Here is a 22,518-nt window from a genome sequence, read left to right as displayed (position 1 = left end):
TTCAGGGCGTGCTTTGCCTAAGGTACAGTGCAACTGCTTAAGAAATGTGAGGATCTGAATCTACTGCAGTTCCACTCGCATTGTACTGTGAAAGTACAGTATATCCTACTTTGGTTGCAGCCCTGCTACTAATCTTGCTGTGCCTTTGCTCTTGTCCCCGCTCCCCAGGGGTTGAAAAGACAAGAGATTATCCAGTGCCAATACAAATATGTGGCAAATGGGGAAGGAAATGTTTATTTATTATGACTTGATTTAAGAATTGCTTCCTATGAAATGTCCTAAGGCAATTTAGCAAGAAAAACAATTTCTAATCCAGTGCTTGTGCAGGCTAGGCTAAAAATCTCAACTTAAAAATCTTGTTAGAAAAAGGTTTGCAATAGCTGCTGAAAAGTCAGTAGAGACAGCAGCTGCCTGATAAGCAACAGAAGAGAGTTCCAAAGGGTAGGTGCTGCCACATTAAACATTCCAAGTTCTGCATGGTACATAGAATAAACCTCCTGATGTAAGAGTATCTGTAGGAGGTCTGGTAGCTAATTGGCAGCCAGCGGAGTTCTTTCAGCAGCAGCATAACGTGATGGCAATATCTTCCCCAGTGAACAGTTGAACTGTTGCTTCCAGGCAAGCTTTGGAGGGAGCACCACATGAAGCATATTGCAGTGTCCAGGCTATTACAGTCCAGAAATGACCCGGCCAAAGCTGAAAAGGGCATTCCAAGGTGCTCTCATCACCTGGGACTGTAGTGATAGAAATGAAACCATGGGAACCCCCAGACTACCAACCTGCTCCTTCAGTGGGAATACGGCCCCAGCTGAAGCAGGGACTTGACCAATTATCGAGAATAGATTAAGAAACTGCTCACCCACAGCTCCTATGTCTTGCCAGGATTCAAACTGCATTGGCCTTCATCTAGTCATCAGACTTCAGAAACTGACCCAGGTCTTGCACAGCTTCTCTCCTTGTTACAGAAAAATGGAAATCTAATGATTCCTAATAATAATAATAATAATAATTTATTTATACCCTGCCCATCTGGCTGGGTTTCCCCAGCCACTGGGCGGCTTCCAACAGAATATTAAAATACAATAGTCTATTAAACATTAAAAGCTTCCCTAAACAGGGCTGCCTTCAGATGTCTTCTAAAAGTCTGGTAGTTGTTTTTCTCTTTGACAGTGGTTTTATTTAGGTACTAAATTGGCACCCCACAGCACAACTGTTAGGGGGCTGAATACCTGGTGATATTCTATTACAACAACCCTGAAGATAGGGTTGAAATCATGGTAAAACTGTGCCCTCGGTGCCCATCACAGAGCTGCTTCATCAAGATACCATGGGCAGTGGTATCAAAAGTGGCTGAGCTATCATCATAATAATTTTATTTGTATTCTCCCTTTCCATGGTTAAAACCATGCTTACAACATGACAATAGTTACCTAACTGCAAACATAAGAAAAGCCACAGGCAATAGATAAAACACATTAAAAACTAGTCAACCAAATTGAAACATTTTCCACATAAATCGTAAGAAGATGTAAAGATACAAAAATTAATATCAACAACAACACTCAACATCCCCTCAGCAAAACACTCTAAAACAGCCCAAGAGTGTCCAGCTGCTTTTGTAGCTGGAGTCAGTCAGGGCTCCACCCTCCCAGGTTAGGTGGAGAAAGTCTAGCAAGACAGGGAGCAGATCTTCAAGGACTTGCAGCCAAGATGACATAATAGAGTCACATTCCTTCTGTCGTCCTGATAAAGGACATCTCTCAGAGAGACCAAATCTGATACAGTTCCATAACCAGACTTCAACTCAGACTTAAATTGGTCTGGGTAATCTGTTTTATCCAAGAGTGTTTGTAACTTTCCTGCCATGACCCTCTTCATTATCTTCCCCTCAAATTGAGTGTTTATGACTGGGCAATAGTTGCCACAAAGCAACAGCTCCAAGGTCGGTTTTTTCAGTAGTAGTCATATTGCTGCCTGTTCAAGATACCCGGGACCAGTCCCTCGCACAAGAATACATTGATCCCACATAGGACCCAACTAGCCATTACCAGCATGTTTTAATAAGCCAAGAGGGGAAGGGTCAAGGGAACGCATGGATGGGCACATCACCAGGCTGCATGAAGTGAAAATGATCCCACATGTGTTATGCCTCTATTAAGAGTGGGTCAAACTATTTTGGGTTCTTTTTTGTTGTTGTTGGGGTTGATGCTGGTTTCCTGTCACAAGTTGGCATTAAGTAGGTCCTGGGTCTTAAAAACATGAACCCTTGAATAGTGTGATTTCTAGTTCTGACTTCTGGATGTGTCTTCCATTTACAGATCATTAATAATCATAAGCACTTTGGATGGACGGATTGCTGCTCTAGACCCAGAGAACAGAGGTAGAAAGCAGTGGGATCTAGATGTGGGATCAGGTTCTCTTGTCTCCTCTAGCCTCAGTAAACCAGAGGTAAGATAAATACATTGTTGCATGGTTCTGAAATACTCGTTTGTTTATTACTAGTTTAATATCTTTTTCTGTTTTCATTTAAGTTAAGATTTGCAAAAAGCTCTCTTGACTCTTGCATCTGTTGTAAGGACCAGAAAAAAACGTTATCAACTTCACTACTATTTACTTGGATATCAGTGTTCTGATTTTTAAAACTACTCTTTACCACACAAATGTGTCCATATAAACTTGTATGTTAAATACTTGCATTGTTTTTCTGGTACCAAACACAAAATGTAGGGATATTATGGATTTGATCCTGTCCTAATCTGACTCTTATTTTCTAGCCAATAAATTTATTACAAAAATACATGGAAGTAAGCACCAATGAATTTTGTTGGACTTACTTCTGAGTAAGACTGTGAGGAACGCTAGGGGAGAGAGCCTGTTCCATCAGTTCCTAAAGTTGACATGGGGGGGGGGGGATATTATTTGTTGACTCTGATACTTTAAATTGTAAATCTATTGGGTTTCTTGGCCAAAAGGCAGTGTATAAATGAATAAAGAATACTTTTTTTCCTTACAATAGAATGCCATTGTAGCAGTTCCTTCAGTTGCTTTTGCAAATCTTCCCTTTTCTGACCATTAATAGAACAAATAGGGCCATTAATGGCAGCATTAAAAAGGTCAAAGTCCTTTTCCCCGTGCCTCTCTAGGGACCTGAACATTAAGAGCCTGTCAGAACTGAAAGTCACACTGGTTGACAATCCTCCAATAAGCTAGTTAGTATCTTAATTTTGAATAGCATTAACCCTATGGAAGAAAATATCTTTAGGCTGCATTCCTATATCCATTTGGCAGCAAAGAAACAATCGAAATATGTACTTCTAAAACACTTCATGTCTTTGAATTTTGACTATAAAATATTCTTGCATGACCTTATATATTTACATGGGAGTTGTATTGAAATCAGTGGTATTTCCCTCAGAGTAAAAATCTATTTTCCATCTTGTAGAACACACTGAGCATTTTCTTAAAGGTTGTTCAGTCAGCTGAAATGCAACTTGAGTTTAACTTTTAATTAGAAATGCAGTAATATGAAGTTGTACTATATCAAAATAATTACCCAAAGTTATAACAGCTGGTCTGAACTTGGAGAGAGAGAGAGAGAGAGAGAGAGAGAGAGAGAGAAAGAAGAGAGAGAAGTATTTATCCTTTGCTTAATTCTTATTCCCACACCTTAAAAATTATTAATAATTCTTCTACTTAATCTTAATTACTTAATTCTTAATCTTTCACTTAAGATTAGTTGATACTGAGGTAAAAGACCTTTAATTAGTGATTACAACATTTTGCAGATCAAAGTAGGGAACTGAGTTGCATTCTCACCTTCCAAACCTTGTTTTTAATTCTGAATCCTTGCTTGCTCAGACTAGTTATCATAGATACTATAGCTACAGACTATTTCATCTTCCTGTATTGCCACACCTCTTTCTGTTCATTGTTTTATTTACTCCAGCTGGAGTAAAGGTGAAAGATGGTTGCAAGTGCTTGAAATATATTTCTAATAAAGAGTTACTGTAGACCCTGGTTCACTGGGATTGTGTTACTTGTTTTCTATATATACCTGGCGCCTTCCTTACATATCTTTAGGCACCAGATGAAAACATTCCTCTTCTCCCAGGCCTTTGGCTAATTAAACAATCCATGGCCTTTTAAAATGGGGAGTGGGATATTATTCTTGCGGAGAAACTGGTAAAATGTGGACTGGATGAGATAACTCGTAGGTGGATCTGTAGCTGGTTGACTGACCAAACCCAAAGAATGCTCAGTAATGGTTCCTCATCAGCCTGGGGAATATGTGTTACATGGGATCCTGCAGGGACCCATGACGGGACTCAAGGCAGCTTAAGAAGAATCCCTAAAGATTTTCGCAAGAACAGCAGAGTTCATTGTCATACCATGCAGCTTTTGAAAGGTGAATGACCAGCCTGCCTTTTCCCTAAAGGAAGGAATCACTCTTCTCTCACTTCCTTCCCTGCAAACATAAGCATAGCGCTGCAAAAAACAAGCCCAAGTGAATTCACAGGCTGACATGTAGACAGTGGACAGGAAGAGCGAACCCTAATTACAGTTAAATTTGTAGATTATAAATAAACGCAAATAACTATACAGAAAAGTGACCAAATTCACCAGAGTACTCTGTGGGGAAGACAGGGTAAAGTTTTCAAAATCTAAGGTAGCAGGAGTTAGGGTTGTTCTGACCTCTTATCTTCCGTACCTTTGCAAACTAGGTAATCAGGTGATCTACTTATTTGGTATTTTTGGCCACAAACCAATGAATTAGCAGGTGTACATTAACCAACTAAATCAACATTCCAGCACTAGACAAAGTTTATCCCTAAGGGAAAAAAACAAGATCTTCTAAAGAAGCAGTGTAGGAGAACTGGAATTCTGTAGATGAAACCAAGAAAGAAGAAGTGAAGAAGTTTCAGTTGGGATATGCTCATCTTGCACTATTTATAGGGTTTATGCCTAAAAGCAGTCAAGGACACACAGAATATACATATTCCATGTTAGGCTGCCTATGCATAGCCTGCACATAAAGACAGCAGTCTGCTTATAGTTACCACTGCAGATCATGTTCAAAGCTTCCTGTAGCACTCAGTAAGAGGAAGTGCACCTGTGTGGTATTCTGGGATGGCCAATACAAAACAGCTGAACAGATAATACAGCTAAGATTATATAAATAGAAATTAGTGACAAATCACATTATGCATGAGAACAAAGAACCAACAATTTTTGAGAATATAGAAATAAAAAACTGGTTACAGTGGTACCTCGGGTTACATACGCTTCAGGTTACAGACTCCGCTAACCCAGAAATAGTGCTTCAGGTTAAGAACTTTGCTTCAGGATAAGAACAGAAATTGTGCCCTGGCGGCACGGCAGCAGCAGGAGGCCCCATTAGCTAAAGTGGTGCTTCAGGTTAAGAACAGTTTCAGGTTAAGAACGGACCTCCGGAACGAATTAAGTACTTAACCTGAGGTACCACTGTATACTGCTTTAGAACATTCTAAATAGGGATATTCCTGCCATGTATAATTTAAAAAGTTCACCTGGAATCTCCCAGGTGAAAACCCAGACTATAAATTGGAGGGCTCAAAGGTCTTCAGGAAGGATTGTAATAGCAGAAATCAATGCCAGTGGAGACAATTCAGAGTTCAGGAAGTAAAGTGAAGTTAAAACCAGACTCTTCTGGTTGATGTATGCATAAGTCAAGTGATGAGATCACCACATGCTCCAGAAAGATTGGGAGCATGGGCTCCCAGTGGAATTAGGAAGAGGTTCAAATAATGTGTACTATCATGCGGAAGTAGAAAGGGATTTCATGGGAGGCAGTAAGAATCAGCAAAGGCATGTAAGTTAGGTAAAGAAATGACATCACCCCCTTCTTCCTTTTTGCTTAAAGCATTATCTCATCTAATGCAAGAATGAGTCATCCAGGCAGTCATGTCCAATTATCTTGATACAAAGGATGTAGGGTATCACAAGGTACTTACACATGCCTTGTGAACTGTCAATTTAAGTCATCATTTGTTCAACTTCACTGAACAGAAATCATTACAATTCTGTCTTATATTTAATTCATATAGCCAAGTGCCTTTCTGTTTTCATATGAAATGAGGCTGCCCCAAAATAAGAAGGCTGTTCTACATACTCAGGGAATTCTTTATGCATGCGCAATGATAAATATTCGTTTCTGTTTTTTAAAATCTGATCATCCAAGAACATAGATGGCAGTTTAAGCAGAGATTTTAAAAAGGAAGTCACTCACACCACTATCTAAGACAGATGGAACTTCCCAGTTCCTTTAGACTGGGGTAGCCAACTCCCATCAGTCCCAAGCAGCATGGCCAGTTTAGAGGGATGATGGAAGCTATAGTCCAGCAACTTTAGGAGGGCTACACCTTGGCTACCCCTGCTTTAGACACTGTTAACAACTCTCTCTCCTAGGGAACAATCGCTGGAAGAGGCCAAGATCAGCATCAGAAACTGACATATAAGCTAATCGGCAAACGGTGCCTTAAACCTAGGTTACAGTCGCTACAATGGAATGTCCAGGTGCCTTTACTGCAGCAAACTTTATTATTAAATCTCAAAGCGGTTTACAACACATTAAAACATCAAATAAAACAATACAGAACAAATATTTCAGATGCTTCTCTAAGTGAGATTTTGCTTTCACCATATTTATTTACCTACTAAATTTATATAGCTGCCCATAGCAGGAGGACTCCAGGAAGGCAGTGTGGTGTAGTGGTTAGTGTGTCAGACTAGAACCTGGCAGATCAGCATTCAAATCCCCACTCACTTATGAAGATCATAGGGTGACGTTGGGCCAGTCACAGCCCCCTAACCTAGCTAGCCTCCAGAGCAGGAGAAAATAAGTATGTTCCATCCTCCATGTGACAGCCCTTTAGATATTTGATGACTATCTTATCTCTGCTCAGTCTCCTCTTTTCCCTCAACCGTGCCTCATAAGGCTTGATTTCCAGACCCTTGATCATCTTGGCTGCTCTCCTTTGCACACATTCTAGCTTGTCAATACCCTTCTTAAATAGTGCTGCCCAGAACGGGACACAGCACTCCAGGTGTGGTCTGACCATGGCAGAATAGAGCGGGACTATTACTTCCCTTGTTCAATACACTATACTTCTGTTGATGCAGCCTAGAATAGCATTAGTTTTGTTTTGTTGGGTTCTTGTTTGCTGCTGCATCACACTGTTAACTTGTTTTAAGCTTGTTGTCTACTAAGACCCCCTAGATCCTTTTTACATGAACTACTGACAAGCCAGGTGTCCTCCATGTTAATTTTGTGCAGCGGGTTCTTCTTCCCTATGTGTAGAACCTTATATTTGTCCCTATTTGAATTTGTTTTGTTAGTTTGAGAGCAGTTCTCCAATCTGTTATGGTCATATTGAATCCTGATTCTGTCTTCAGTGGCATTGACTACCCCTCCCAGTTTGGTGCCATCTGCAAATTTGACGAGCATCCTCTCAATACATTCATCAGTGTCATTTGTAAAGATGTTGAACAACATGGGGAGAGGTGAAATATGAATAAATATTCCCTCCTTCTCTGGGTGCCTCTGCAAAATGAATGGTGTCAGAGAGGCTCACCTAGCAGCTATTTTGCGTGGCAAGTCCCCCTCCCCCCTTGGAAATAAAGACACAGGACATGGTGTTTAAGGTTAATGGGCGGAAAAGGCCACATCTTTATTGATTGCAGGAATTTTGCGGTATTGGCTTAGGCATTGGTCCTATCGGCTAACCGGCTTCAGCCCAATTGCATGAAGGCCGGTAAGGGTTAACCACCAATGGGGGGAGTCCTGCTGATGCACATCAACTAGGAGCTCCCCCGGGGTCACTGCTCGGGGGCGTGCCTTAGGCCCACACCTCCTTAGGCTTTGGACAGGGCAACGCCCCCCCCCCCCCCCGGGAATCCTTTACTGGACTACCCTTTGCTTTGGGGGAAGGTGATGGCGCTTCCTTCCCCCCTCATTTGCATAACAATACCCCTACCAGTGCCTAACCGCCAATGCCGAGAAGTTGTGACGATTTGCTATGAGGTAGGCGAAAAACCAAATGGCTGGTGCCAATTTGCCAAGTGGAAAAAATTCCTACCAGGCCCCTTGACGGCAACCAACTGAAGTCCATAGCAAGGTCAGAGCAGAAACTAAGGGCGGGCGGGGTGGGAAACCGAGTCAGCTGGAACAGGAAAGAGAGGGCATTCCTCAGGCCCGCAGGCCATAAATAGCCTAGGCCACACACCTCCCCGGCCAGTTGATTGGCTGAACAGGGAGATGATGCGCCCGAGGATTCCCTCATTCTCGTGGGGGCTGGGAATCTCCAGCTCAGAAGTGGCTTTGTCTTGTGGGTGGGCTTTTCAGTCCTAAAAGATGTTTAGGGCATTGTGATTCTGCACTATTATTTTTTCTATTTCTAGTTTTACTTTGGTTTTATTCTGCTGCTTTTTTATATATTCTGCTTTAAATTCTATGTTTGCTTTATTTGTTTGCTAAATAGTGTTAACTGTTACTGTAAACTGCCTAAAGAACACTTGTTGAGTGGTATGTAAATAAATATTGAGAATGTCTATGCATATAAAAGCTATTGGAGATTCCAATACACAACACACAAACTGGCATTTCCATCTATCCCAAGCTAAAGGTGGAGGAAGTAGCTAAAAATGAATATTCACAATTTACAGTAGACATGTAAAAGACAAACTATGAAGATTAAGCTACAAATTATTATTGCATTGTGCTCCACATTTGATACAAAATATGTTTGTGTCATGGTTGCCATTATATGTATTTCTGTTCTAATGCTTTGTAGGTATTTGGGAATAAGATGATAATTCCTTCCTTGGATGGGGACCTTTTTCAATGGGATCGTGACAGAGAAAGCATGGAAGCTGTCCCTTTCACTGTGGAATCTCTTCTTGAATCATCATACAAATTTGGAGATGATGTTGTCCTGGTTGGAGGGAAGTCCTTGACAACATATGGGCTGAGCTCATATTCAGGAAAGGTAAAAAGTTCTTAATGATGATAGACTTTTTCTTACATATTTGCATGAGAGCACATCAAAATACATCATGCGCTCAGCACCAGATAGCACTGGCCCATTTTACTTCTGGCTATCAGCTGCATGCTCTTAATAGAAGCTGTACATATATGGAAATTTACCAATTTCCCAGAAAGAAACTCTCACTTAGCCCAGATGGAGCAAGGTAAGCTTCACTGAAATTGAGGAGGCTACTTATGCACTTACTTAGTTACTGCTTAAAGATTATTTATTATATAATTTCTTATGGAATAACCTGTATGGAACCAGGGTTATTGTAGTAGCATTTCTTGCCCTTGTGCTTCCCTAATATCATACCAGGCAGGGCTCCCACCAGAATCCTCTGAGCAGGGCTGAGTGGCTGGATCTTACTCAGGGATCTTGCACAAGGAAGTGGAGCTGAGCAGTTTCCCTGTACCACAGCTCACTCCACTCAGCAGAAGTTGAGGGAGAAGGGATGAGGAGGTGGGTAAGCCAGCTCCTTTTGCTGGCAGATGTCTGGATCCAACTCCATATTTCACATAAGGCCTCAGTTTTAATCTCACATACAAGGTGGATTTAGGCAAGCCATTCTCTCTCTGAATTTCAGTGCTATGTGTAATACAGTGGTACCTCAGGTTAAGTACTTAATTCGTTTTGGAGGTCCGTTTTTAACCTGAAACTGTTCTTATCCTGAAGCACCACTTTAGCTAATGGGGCCTCCTGCTGCTGCCGCGCCACCGGAGCACGATTTCTGTTCTCGTCCTGAAGCAAAGTTCTTAACCCGAGGTACTATTTTTGGGTTAGCGGAGTCTGTAACCTGAAGCGTATATAACCCGAGGTACCACTGTATAGAGTAACAACGTTGGCCCACCTTGGAAGTTTTCTAGGTCTTACAGAGGTTGGCTTATTTTTACAAATTTCTATTCTGCTTCCAAGCTGTATTGCTTCTATTTCTATTTCTAGCCACCAGGGGGCAGGGTGGTTGTTTAAATTTATTACTTGCCTTTCATCCTTGGGCCTCAGGACAGGTTACAACAATTTAAAATACATTAAAAGCAGCTTAAAGTGACCTACAGCCAGAAAAATAGAGTGACTCCTTAAAATTGACATCACTGGTTTCAAAGGCAAGGGAAAAGAGGTATGTCTTCAGCATTCACCGAAAACTGTACAGTGAAGTTGCCAGACACACAACTGTCGAGAGGGTGCTCCACAAACTTGGGGCTGCCACAGAGAATGCAGTCTCCCAGACTACAACCACCCACTGCTAATCTTAACTGCCAAGAGCCGTGATGGCCAAACGTGGCCCTCCAGCTGTTTTGGGACTACAATTCCCATCATCCCTGACCACTGGTCCTGTTAGATAGGGATGATGGGAGTTGTAGTCCCAAAACAGGTGGAGGGCCAAGTTTGGCCATCACTGGCCAAGAGGGTCTGTAGCAAAGAAGGCAGTTTTTCAAATATTTGGGACCTAAATTATTTAGGGCTTTAAAAAGGTAGCTTGAGCGCCTTGAATTATGCTGGCAACCAATGCAGCTGTTTTAAAACAGGATCATGTGCAATCTAAAGGAACCCCAGCCAGTAATGGGCTGTAGCAATTTGGACCAATTGAAATTTCTGAGTTGCCTTCAAGGGCAGCCCCATGTAGAGCACATTGCACATCCAGTACAATAGAAACCCAATGATAGCATTAAAATAGTAGCTCTCTCCAACTTCTGTGCCTTAAAAACATAGCAACAATAATTGCCTATGTGATGGGCATAGCATGTTTTAATACTAAGTATCATTTTAATGAATTTTTATATTAGTTTGCAACTTTTCCTCAGTATTGTTTTGCGTATGGAATCCATTTTTACATCTCTGGGTACAAATATGATGGGACGGTGAGAGCAAAATGGAATAGAGTCACACTTTTTGTATGATTAGTAAATAGAAGGATATACTGAAAAAACTATGTCTGATCCTTTAAGACTTCTCTTTCTTGTTCAGGTGAAGTATATCTGCTCTGCCATGGGCTGCCGTCGCTGGGATGAAGACGAGATGGAACAGGAAGATATTCTTCTTTTACATCGAACTCAGAAAACTGTTCGTGCTGTTGGGCCCCGCAGCGGCAATGAGAAGTACGGACACGCATAGTATATGAGATTTGTAAATAATTTCTGCAGCAGAAGGTGCATTGTCAGATTGTTGCCCTTTGAAGAGTTCATGTTCTTTCTTACTCCAACAATTTAGTAGGAATCTGACACGTCTAGTTTTTATGAAGATGCTTGAATCTGCTCTCTCTTTCCTTTACCCAGAAGACATTGAATTCTGATAGATTTTACAATTTTCACAACAACTAGGAAAAGGTTTGCCCAGTGCCCTGATGTTTTTTGCAGATACCAGGCTGGGAGGAACTGGAGGGATATTCTGCCTACATTGATGCGCTAAGACAGGGGTGGGGAACCAAATATTGATGATGATGTCAGGTGAATGACATTTTACAAATTTCAAAGGAGGTTGCTGTAACTGTATTCACATTATAGCAACCTCCTTTGAAGACGCAGAGAAGCTGTTTGTTTTCAAACGTGCTTTGGCCTTGGGCTTGCCGATTGGAAGGTCGGTGGTTCGAATCCCCATAACGGGGTGAGCTCCCATTGCTTGGTCCCAGCTCCTGCCAACCTAGCAGTTCGAAAGCACGTCAAAGTGCAAGTAGATAAATAGGTACCGCTCCGGCGGGAAGGGAAACGGCGTTTCCGTGTGCTTCTCTGGTTTCTCCAGTAGTGGCTTAGTCCTGCTGGCCACATGACCCGGAAAAACTGTCTGCGGACAAACGCCGGCTCCCTCGGCCAGTAAAGCGAGATGAGCACTGCAATCCCACAGTCGCTTGCAACTGGACTTAACTGTCAGGGGTCCTTTACCTTTACCTTTGGTGCAAAAGTACTGCTTTCCCCTTCCTTTATCAACCACCCATTCTGTGGATAAGATTTGTGTGAAGTCAAAAGCTTGTGTACTATGTTAGAAGATAACATGCTTTATTACTACAGTGCAAAATAGGCTTACATTACTTTAGAAATACCATGTTGTCTCCTTTTACATATTATAAAAACTGGATTGATTTGCAGTCACGGTCGTCATCTTCTCTTTTTTTAACTTAAAGGTGGAATTTTAGTGTTGGTCACTTTGAACTGCGCTATGTTCCAGACACTGAAAAAAGAATGGGATTTCTTGAAGGCAATTTAAAACCAAATCTAAACAAAGAAGATTCTAAAATAATTTCAGATGTGGAAGAGCAGGAGGCTGTAATGAAGGATACAGTGATAAAGGTCTCAGTAGCCGACTGGAAGGTGATGGCATTTAATAAGCAGGGAGGACATCTGGAATGGGAATACCAGGTACTAAAGATGGTAACATTTTGACGCTTTCTAGAAATATTACAGCATTGCCAAAAATACCTTGCATCTTTCTGGAATTTGAGGCTTGTTTTTTAATGTTTTGCTTTTGTAATATGTTCACTTTTTGAGTTCATGAAAAGCTGTGCTCTTAAAAGATTTGGTATTACAGAGAAAATGCATTGAACTGATTTTCAAATATTCATACTTTATCTGCAGTTTTGCACACCTGTTGCTTCTGCCTGGCTGGTTAAGGATGGCAAGGTAATTCCAATTAGCCTCTTTGATGACACAAGCTACACCTCCAATAGTGATGTCTTAGAAGATGAAGAAGACATAGTGGAAGCTGCAAGAGGAGCTACAGAGTCCAGTGTCTATTTAGGTACAGCACCAACTTTCAACACAAGACATAATCTTCGCGTTGTCCAAACCCTTAGTAGACAGATTCTTGATTTTTCTTTTCGTTTTAGGTGGGTATAATTAATTTAAGCGTTTCAGCAAAAGCCAAAGAACAACATGGTAGAAATCCCAAAGTATTGTTTGTTTTGCTTTGGCAGTGGAATATTTGTTGCATCAGTGCATTGTTCTTGACACAAAAGCCATGCATCAATATGAACTGTGCATTTTCATCCTGATCCTGTGCATGTTTACTCAGAAGTAAATTCTGTTTAATTCAGTGGGATCTCATTTCTAGTAAGTGTTGGGGGTTAAGTACAACCTTAGCTTATTATTGCAGCTGGAGTTACTAAGCAATGTAAAGTACTGTCCCATTATATGCACAAATAGTATGATTTTAACTAAACCCACAAATAGAGAGTAGTTCGATTAGAGTAGGCCTTTTCTCTGTTGTCGGTGAATTGCTGATAAGACTTAATGTTTGCCATAGACATGACGTCTTATAAAGTATCTGTCCTTCACTCGCTCTTATTTTCCAGAGTTTCCCCTACTCCTACAGTGGGTGGCTTTCATTCTTTCTAGAGAATTGAAATTCAGAAATATTTGTCTGTGCTTCCAACCTTCCACTACTATGTGCACATTCCTGAAAATTAATAAATGAGACTGCTAGATTTTGTTGTAACTAACTTCTTGACCATCTCTCAAAATTCATTTGGCCTTGGGCTGAAGCATGCAATATTACAGTAGTGTTTACTTGTATTTTAAAGTTTTTATCTCTGGCTTTTCTTATAAATAATGAACCAATCCTCAGAGCTCATGAGTCATGAAGTTGTGAGCTCACCGATTGTCCTTCTTTGGAAGAGGATGACATCCTGGATAGGGTGGTTCCTTCCACTTGGATTTTTGGGGGATTTAAAAACTAAGGCAAGTGGAGTCTCCAGTGGTTGCTTCAGTTTTATACTTCTGCAGATTTTCTTGCTTAAAAGCTGCATAGAGCAAGAATGTTAAATAGCTGCTAGGTTATGAAAATGATTCCATTTCTTAATTCGTTTCTTGTACATGTTTCGTATTCTTAGGTGCCGTATTTTTCCGTGCATAAGACTAGGTCCCCCCCCCCCCCCGAAAAATAATGTCAATAATTAGGGGGCGTCTTATACTCTGGACCATCTCCCCCTCTTTTCTTAAATTTGAGTCCCACAAAATAGGGGGTATCTTATACCTGGGGGTGTCTTATAGACGGAAAAATATGGTAGGTAGATGTAATAATATCATCATACAATGTAGGCAGTGCATCTTTTGCATTGCTCTAGAATTCACGCATTTGTATTCTCTTCCCCTCTGTTCTTAAAGGTGCACACAAGTAAAATGATAATCCCTGAGATAAATAATGATCTGTGGTTTATTATGCAGGAATGTACAAAGGCCAGCTGTACCTTCAGTCATCAGTCAGAATTTCTGATAAGTTCCCAACCAACCCTAAAGCTTTGGAGTCCAGAAATGATAATGCTGTTATCCCTTTGCCTGTAATCAAGTGGAAACCATTGATTCGTAAGTGATGTTCCTTAGCTTTTTTTCAGATCGAAAGTTGATAGGCCATAAATTTGATAGAGAGTTTTATTACTGTTTTCGAAAGTATATCTTGAACATAGTTGACACGAGATGTCTGATTACTGATGGTGGGGTGTCACGAAACTGCACTCCGAGTGGATTCAAGTGTTTCGTTGAAACTAATTCAAAGCTTTACATCAAGTGTGGGAACCTTTGGCCCTCCAGACATTGCTCTACTACAACAATTCCCATCAGCCCCAGCAAGCTTGGCCAATGGCCAAGAATGATGGGAGTTGTAGTCCAGTAACATCTAGAGGTTCACATGCTCCCCACACTTGCTTTACATAGAAGCTACATTTGCCAGAATACTTGTAAATATTGTAAAACATGACACAGCATGGCATATTATTTTCTAACCTTGTTTACATTTTGAGTGGTGGGAGGGAATGAAAGCACTGAAAAAGTGCTGGGAATTTTAACATGCCTGCAAAGCTGTGCTTTGCATTTATTTATTTGTTAATTCATTCTAAGGATAGCAATCTGAAAAAAGTTAATTGCAACTTTAATTTCTTATATTAGACTGTATACTGATCATTCCACAGAGCCAACTTAGCTGGCATTACATTTATTTATTAGGTTACTAATTTTAATACATAAGGCATTTCTAAAAATGGAAGATTTTCCACGGAAAAACTATCACTGCTTATTGAGTTTTCTAGCTGAGGCGTTTTAACAATTGTCAGGTGTACATTTTTTCCAGCAATAGAAAAGCTTGAAATTATAGAACAGGGGTAAGGAACCTCCAGCCTGCAGGCCAATATTTGTCTGCCAGGTGATCCAGATTTGGCCTGCAAGGCAATTCCCTCCCCGCCCAAAGCCCCCAACTACACCCACCTGTCAATCAGTCAGCTGACTGGTGAGGTTCAGTCCTGCTTGGTGCTGCTTTACTAGTAATTTCCCAGCGGGGAATGTGCTAGCAAAGCTGACTGTCTCTCTCCACCGTCAGGTCAACTTTCTAGGGTGGGCAGTTGTCAGTTACCTGTCCCACTTGTCAGTTACCTGTCATCATGATGGTACCTGTCTAAGTTGGTCCTCATTGTGGAGGAAGATGAAGATCTGGCCCACCAGGCCAAAAAGGTTCCTCACCCCCCTGCTCTGGATGATGGTAGCCATTTCTAGAAGCACTATTTAGGATTTCTGAAAGGTTTTATGCATGCAGGAATGCTCATTCAAATGTAATGTGTGAAACAGACTCACTCTGAAAATCATGTGTTGTTTCTAGATTCTCCTTCTAGAACTCCTGTGCTGGTGGGATCAGATGAGTTTGACAAATGTCTCAGCAATGACAAGTTTTCTCATGAAGAATACAGTAATGGTGCCCTTTCCGTCCTGCAGTATCCCTATGGTGTGTGTGAGCTATGCTTTGTTTTCATCTATGGTTTTGATAGGTGAAACCCCTAGCTCCTTTTTATACTTACAGTAACAAAACCTAGTTGAAATAAATCATAGTATCTGTGGAACCCTAATTGTTAGCCTCTAAATAAATTGAGATGGCTGTCTTCTGAATATAGTGGTACCTCGGGTTACATACGCTTCAGGTTACAGATGCTTCAGGTTACAGACTCCACTACCTCAGAAATAGTACCTTGGGTTAAGAACTTTGCTTCAGGATGAGAACAGAAATTGCACAGCAGCGGTGCAGCAGCAGCGGGAGGCCCCATTAGCTAAAGTGGTGCTTCAGGTTAAAAACAGTTTCAGGTTAAGAATGGACCTCCAGAACAAATTAAGTTCTTAATCCGAGATACCACTGTACTGGAAGAGTTTGTCAGCCCTATAGAGGACCTCAGCCCAAGGAGGCTTTCTGAAGAGCAGCCTCCATGCTGCATTGCAAAACCCATCTCAAAAGGAAGGAGAGCCATGAGGAAAATCCATAGGTTCAATCCCTGGTATCTCCAGTTAGGGCCGGGAGAGACCTGAAATCCTGGAAAGCCGCTGCTATTTAGCATAGACCAAGTGTGGGGAACCGTTAGCCCTCCAGATGTTTCAGAACTACAATTCCCATCATGCTAGCTGGTTGTAGCTCAGAAACGTACAGAGGGCCAAAGATTCCCCACACTTGCTGTAGACTGTACTGAACCAAAAGGACCAATGGTTTGACTTGGTAGCTTTCTATGAGATTTCAAAAATCTTCTAGTATGGTATAGAGCAGGGGTGGCCAACTCTCAAGAGACTGCAATCTACTTTCAGAATTAAAAACTGGCAGTGATCTACCCCCTTTTTTGGGGGGGGGGTTCAGCTCAAAGTTGTGGAGCTTTTTTTAGGGAGGAGGAAAGACCCATTTTTAAAAGGGGTTTAAAAAGCTTTTTTGCGGGGGGAGTTCTCTTTTAGGGGGGGGTTAAAGGCAAGGGGCAAAGTCACTCACAAAAACATCATTATGGATCAGAACAGCAGCACTGAGAAAGCTATTCTCTTCCCTTACAGAGATCATACAACAATGGAGGGCAGGGCAAGGGGGCGTGACAGGAGTCGGTTTTAGCAACGCTAAGGAAAGGGAGCCAGAGATCGACCGCGATCTACCAAAACCCCACGGGGATCTACCAGTAGATCGCGATCGACTTCTTGAACATCCCTGGTATAGAGAGTCACTGTTCAAAGGACAAAATATCAAAATTCTCACTGGATTTGCCTAAAGTTGGACATAATCTTTAGATTCTAGCCAGTGTCTTTGGCCACTACATGGGGTTTTCACTGGTCAACAACATTTGAAAGGGGAAATTTTATTTATTGAAAGATTAGTACTACCTGGTGGTTTGTAGATTTACGAAAACATTCTTATACCCTTTGTTCACTTTTTTTAAAATATAGATAATGGTTATTTTTTGCCCTACTACACTCGAGAGAGGCACAGACGAAGCACCCAGATCACTGTGAGATTTGCTGACATGAACTATCCACAAAACATCCGCAAAAAAGATCCAGTTCTACTTCTGCACTGGTGGAAAGAAATCATTAGCACCATCATATTATGCATTGTGGCCACAACTTTTATTGTGCGTAGACTTTTCCACCCGCATGTTCGCAATCGAGTAAGTAGAGTGAATCGATTCTTGAAGTGTAACTGCATGTTTTCCCTTTTGAGGCTTTTCATGTTTTAGATTGCATTTATTCAAGTAATGAAATGCAGCGCTTATGAGCTTAATACGAGCTTGCTTTGGTTTCACATAAATCAGTAGGTTGTCATAAGAACTGACTGCTAGATTGTCTCAGGCACTTGTCCTGATCATTACTTTTAATAGAAATTTATACAACCAAGGTAGTTACATCCAGAGCAAGAACTTCCCTTTGAAGCTGTGCTTTGAAGCTTCCACATTGCAGTTGCAATGGTCATGTTTTCGCAGTTCTAGATGTAGTGAACTCTTTACCTTCCTCTTTTCTAATTATCTGACAAACGGTTGTACAGCATCTAGAGATTGAGGCAGTTTATAAATGATATAATGTTATTCCAGGTGTCAAGCACGTGGCAATTGCCATGTGCAGTTACAATTTACCCGAGATTGTGAATGATGACACCACTCCCTCGGTGCCTATCCCATCTTGGAGCTTAGTTACTTTTAATTATTTAAAGGTTTTCAAGGCTTCAACAAGCCTCTGCTGTGTCACTGCAGAGTGGAAAAGCTCATCTACTATTAGAAGGGTGTGGAAAAATGTTGTTAGCAAACTATTGCTTTGTCCTCAAAGCAACTCCCTGCCATGTCATGCAGGAAGTTACTGTTACCTAAAACAACCTCCAAATGTTAGCTTATGAAAATCATGTCCCTTCTCTCTCCCCTCCCCCAATTTTTGTGTGTGGTGACCAGGATGTAGCACTACCTTTTTAAATTTTGTTCTTCCATCCTTGTCAATAAAGTTAGTATTGAGCTGCCTCAGTTACAAACAATCTGTTCCTATCTCAGCAGCGGAAGGAGTCTGAAACTCAGTGTCAGACGGACAGTAAATATGAACCTGCAGTTGGACAGGCTAAAGATAACAGCTGGGGAGACTTTCAGAACTCGGGATATGTGTCAAGGTAAAAGCAATTACTTTTCTCTCCCTCTCTTCTGTGCACCATTTGGAATGTAATGGACTTGCATTCTTTCTGAGTCCCTCTTTCCAAAAGCAATTCTCCTTCTCTGTAAAACTCAACCAGCCATCCCTCAAACTCGGGGGAGCTTTAAAAGCAGCCTCCTACATAGCACAAGGTACAGTTTTTAAGAGGAAATAAATAGAAAGTGTATGTTGTGGCGCTGTGGGTTAAACCACAGAGCCTAGGACTTGCTAATCAGAAGGTCGGCGGTTCGAATCCCTGCGACAGGGTGAGCTCCCGTTGCTCGGTCCCTGCTCCTGCCAACCTAGCAGTTTGAAAGCACGTCAAAGTGCAAGTAGATAAATAGGTACCGCTCCAGTGGGAAGGTAAATGGTGTTTCTGTGCACTGCTCTGGTTCGCCAGAAGTGGCTTGGTCATGCTGGCCACATGACTCGGAAGCTGTCTGCGGACAAACGCCGGCTCCCTCGGCCAGTAAAGCGAGATGAGCACTGCAACCCCAGAGTCGGTCACAACTGGACCTAATGGTCAGGGGTCCTTTTACCTTATGTTGTATGCCTCTTGTTGTTGTGGCTCTGAAACACGGGGTGGGTGCTGTTGGAGGCTTACTTACTTAAAAGATGCCCTTTGCGTGGAAAGGATTTCCTTAAATAAATAAATAAAATGCTCTAGTTACCAGAAGATGTTACATTAGAGTACAGTGTGGTAGGTTTTAGCTCAGTGATAAGAGCATCGGTGTGCAGAAGGCCCCAGATTCAATCCCTGGTATCTCCAGTTAGGGCTGGGGAGGACTCCTGTATGAAACCCTGGAGAGGTGCTCCGAGTCATTGTCAACAGGTAAAGGACCCCTGGATGGTTAAGTCCTGTCAAATGTGACTATGGGGTGCGGCGCTCATCTCGCTTCAACAATACCCGGCTGGACATAGTAATGGCCTGATCCGGTGTAAGGAATCTTCCTATGTTTTAAGAGGAATATTTGGCTGAATGTACTTAAACCACTTTTGTGTCAAAAGTAAACCAAAATACGTCTCTAGTACAGTGGTACCTCTACTTACGGACGCGATCCGTTCCGGGGTGCCGTTTGCACCCCAAAAAGTCTATGAGTAGAGCGGCGCTTATGCACGTGACATGATAGAGCGCTCCTGCGCATGCACGAAGTGGCAAACCCATAAGTAAACACTTCTGGGTTTGCCGCGTTCATAACCTGAAAAAACGCAACGTGAAGCAAACACAACTCGATATATGACTATATTTTAGATGAACTGCTAATCATCATCATCATAATCAGACCTTAATCACAAGCATTTCCCTTTCTTTCTTTTGCAGATATCTAACAGACTTTGAGCCAATTCAGTGTCTAGGTCGTGGAGGATTTGGAGTAGTGTTTGAAGCCAGAAATAAAGTGGATGACTGCAACTACGCTATTAAAAGGATTCGTCTTCCAAATAGGTGAGTAAATGTCTTTTATTTTCTGGCTTCCTTTACGTGATGCATCTCTAGGTGGCACTGTGGTCCACATATCAGTCCTACTTGGTATCATCCTAGAACATGTCTGGCACACCAAAAGAGTTCCTGGGGCATTGTTGAACATTTCTTAGGTACTTTTTCTCATCCCAACAAAGCAGAAAAAAAACTGTGTTAGTAATAAGTTGCTGCACTGTTGTTTACAAAGTGTACCTGTGGTGTGGTGTCTACACACCAGAGCATGAGACTCGAAGCAGAAGTTTGTCTTTTATAAATTAAAATAACCACAACAGTTAAAAGTTGTCCCAGTTCATCCCCCACATAGAACTGACTTCTTTATTTTACATCATGGGTAGGCAAACTAAGTCCCAGGGGCTGGATCTGGCCCAATCGCCTTCTAAATCCGGCCCGCGGACGGTCCAGGAATCAGCGTGTTTTTACATGAGTAGAATGTGTGCTTTTATTTAAAATGCATCTCTGGGTTATTTGTGGGGCATAGGAATTTGTTCATTCCCCCCCCCCCTCAAAAAATATATATTCCAGCCCCCCACAAGGTCTGAGGGACAGTGGACCGGCCCCCTGCTGAAAAAGTTTGCTGACCCCTGTTTTACATTATGACTCTTTCAATTTTAGGGAATTGGCTCGTGAGAAGGTGATGCGTGAAGTAAAAGCATTAGCAAAACTTGAACATCCTTGTATTGTTCGCTATTTCAATGCATGGCTGGAAGCGCCGCCTGAAAGCTGGCAGGAAAGAATGGACAAACTGTGGCTAAAAGACGAAAGGTATCACTTTCATTTCCTGGAAAGTCTTGGGAAAGTATTATACTTCCCTGGAAAGTATTGTAGTCCAACTGCAAGAAATGAGAAAGCTCTATATTTCTGCACTGTAACTTCTAGTTTGTATAAAAATCGTCTATTCTATGAGTCCTTGTTTAGCTGTTCCTATCTTCTACCGGATTTGTTTCGCACTAGCTTTTAAAATATAACATGCATGTACTTGGACAGCCTCTCGGCTGGCTCATCTTACTGCTTTGTTTCAAAACTTTTTCTTTATGGGCTTTATGCAGGTACACATACAGGACCTGCATCTGCACAGGAAACAGGACATGGTCTCAGGCAAATGATGCAGCCACCCTATAGAAGCTAAGCAGGCTTGGGCCTGGCTAGTGTCTGGGTGGGAGATTTACCTGAGAACCTCCACTTTGAAATCCATGATGGAAGAAAAGTGAGATGTTAATACAATAACCAGAGACTTATAGAGCTTTAAAAGGTGGGAGAAAGCACACTCCCTCCCTTTAAGAGAAGTTTCAGAGGAGCATCATGGAGAATTTACTCTTGAGCTTTTGTGGGCTTTCCCCCCTGTAGTTATTTCTTAGGCCTTCAGTAGCCATGAGAACTGCCTGGCCTTGCATGTACTATGACCCCTTTTAAAACTCTCATTGGAACAACAAGCCTTTCTTCTTGGGAGAGGAGCAGAGGGTGGTATTGTGCATTTTCTGCCTCAGGTTTACTAAGCAGGCTTGATTAAATAGTTCTCTGCACTTTGTTGCTTTGTGGGAATGGGCTTTAAAAACCTGTAATGTACTGTTTGCCAACAGTCTGCTGGCTTTTGGACAGGGATTGTCTCCTGACCCTGATGCTGGCATTTCTGCTTTCTGAGGTTTGAGGCCTTCGAGTTCTGAGACTTCTTTAGTACAACCTTCAGCGCAGCCTGGATTCTCAAATGGGATTCTATCGGCATCATTGACCCTTGTAAGCTCCGTGCATTGCTTGGGCTTGAAGGAATATTGTAAAAACTATGTAGTCAAAGCCTAGGGGCTTAGCTGTGACCTAGACAACTGACAGTGGCTTGGACACTGACTCAGAGGGAGAGGGGCAAGCTGAGTCAGTTGCACAACCCACTTACGCACTATCTGAGCCTGAGTGCAGATGGAATGACAAGAAGAACATTGAATGAATGTCAAGTGAAGTGATGATTAATAAAGAGAAAACAGGAAAAATATTTAAGACATGCCTGCAATGGGCACCATGCCTCTGAATGTGGGAGAATACACCTCTTCATGCACGATGAGCATTTTTGGCTTCTGTGGTTACTGGGACATGGGGTCCAAGTATCTCAAAGTGCCCCAAAGCTACCGAATGGCATCATCTGCACATAACAAGTAGTATAAAAACAATGCTAGTATCTTTGGCCCACCAAAACATTGCATGTCAACTCATGGTGCTCATTTGCACCTGGGCTGCTACTTCTTTGTGCAGTAGAAGCTTTCAGCCCCTATTTAACCTTGGGGTATGGTACTTTTGAAGGGATGCGGCTGATGCTGTGGGTTAAACCTCAGAGCCTGGGGCTTGCTGATCAGAAGGGCGGCAGTTCGAATCCCTGCGACGGGGTGAGCTCCCGTTGCTCGGTCCCTGCTCCTGCCAACCTAGCAGTTTGAAAGCATGCAGTGCAAGTAGATAAATAGGTACCGCTCTGGCGGGAAGGTAAACGGCGTTTCCGTGTGCTGCTCTGGTTTGCCAGAAGCAGCTTAGTCGTGCTGGCCACATGACCTGGAAGCTGTACGCCGGCTCCCTCGGCCAATAAAGCGAGATGAGCGCCATAACCCCATAGTTGTCTGCG

General features: G+C 42.1%; 1 protein-coding gene and 1 long non-coding RNA gene across 3 annotated transcripts in view; one reads left to right on the top strand and one right to left on the bottom strand.

Moving 5' to 3' along the window:
* LOC308460672 overlaps window positions 1-22,518 on the bottom strand; it is a 178,749-nt gene that overhangs the window by 75,410 nt on the left and 80,821 nt on the right. The gene's annotated exons all lie outside the window — the stretch shown is intronic.
* Window positions 1-22,518, top strand: part of EIF2AK3 (eukaryotic translation initiation factor 2 alpha kinase 3) — a 39,732-nt gene that overhangs the window by 5,305 nt on the left and 11,909 nt on the right. The window contains exons 2-12 of one of the 2 annotated variants that reach the window (XM_080976558.1): window positions 2,319-2,448; window positions 8,829-9,023; window positions 11,028-11,158; window positions 12,178-12,412; window positions 12,629-12,791; window positions 14,216-14,353; window positions 15,636-15,758; window positions 17,219-17,439; window positions 18,310-18,419; window positions 19,761-19,883; window positions 20,532-20,681. In XM_080976558.1, coding sequence (XP_080832684.1) covers window positions 8,844-9,023; window positions 11,028-11,158; window positions 12,178-12,412; window positions 12,629-12,791; window positions 14,216-14,353; window positions 15,636-15,758; window positions 17,219-17,439; window positions 18,310-18,419; window positions 19,761-19,883; window positions 20,532-20,681 — 1,574 coding nt within the window. In that variant the 5' untranslated portion in view covers window positions 2,319-2,448; window positions 8,829-8,843. Of the gene's footprint in view, window positions 1-2,318; window positions 2,449-8,828; window positions 9,024-11,027; window positions 11,159-12,177; window positions 12,413-12,628; window positions 12,792-14,215; window positions 14,354-15,635; window positions 15,759-17,218; window positions 17,440-18,306; window positions 18,420-19,760; window positions 19,884-20,531; window positions 20,682-22,518 lie in introns of both variants that reach the window. The other variant, XM_080976557.1, reaches the window with a different exon arrangement.

The sequence above is a fragment of the Podarcis pityusensis genome (assembly GCF_964106645.2).
Source record: "Podarcis pityusensis genome assembly, chromosome: 13".
In the NCBI taxonomy this organism is placed as follows: domain Eukaryota; kingdom Metazoa; phylum Chordata; class Lepidosauria; order Squamata; family Lacertidae; genus Podarcis; species Podarcis pityusensis.
This window is presented reverse-complemented; position numbering and strand designations above follow the sequence as displayed.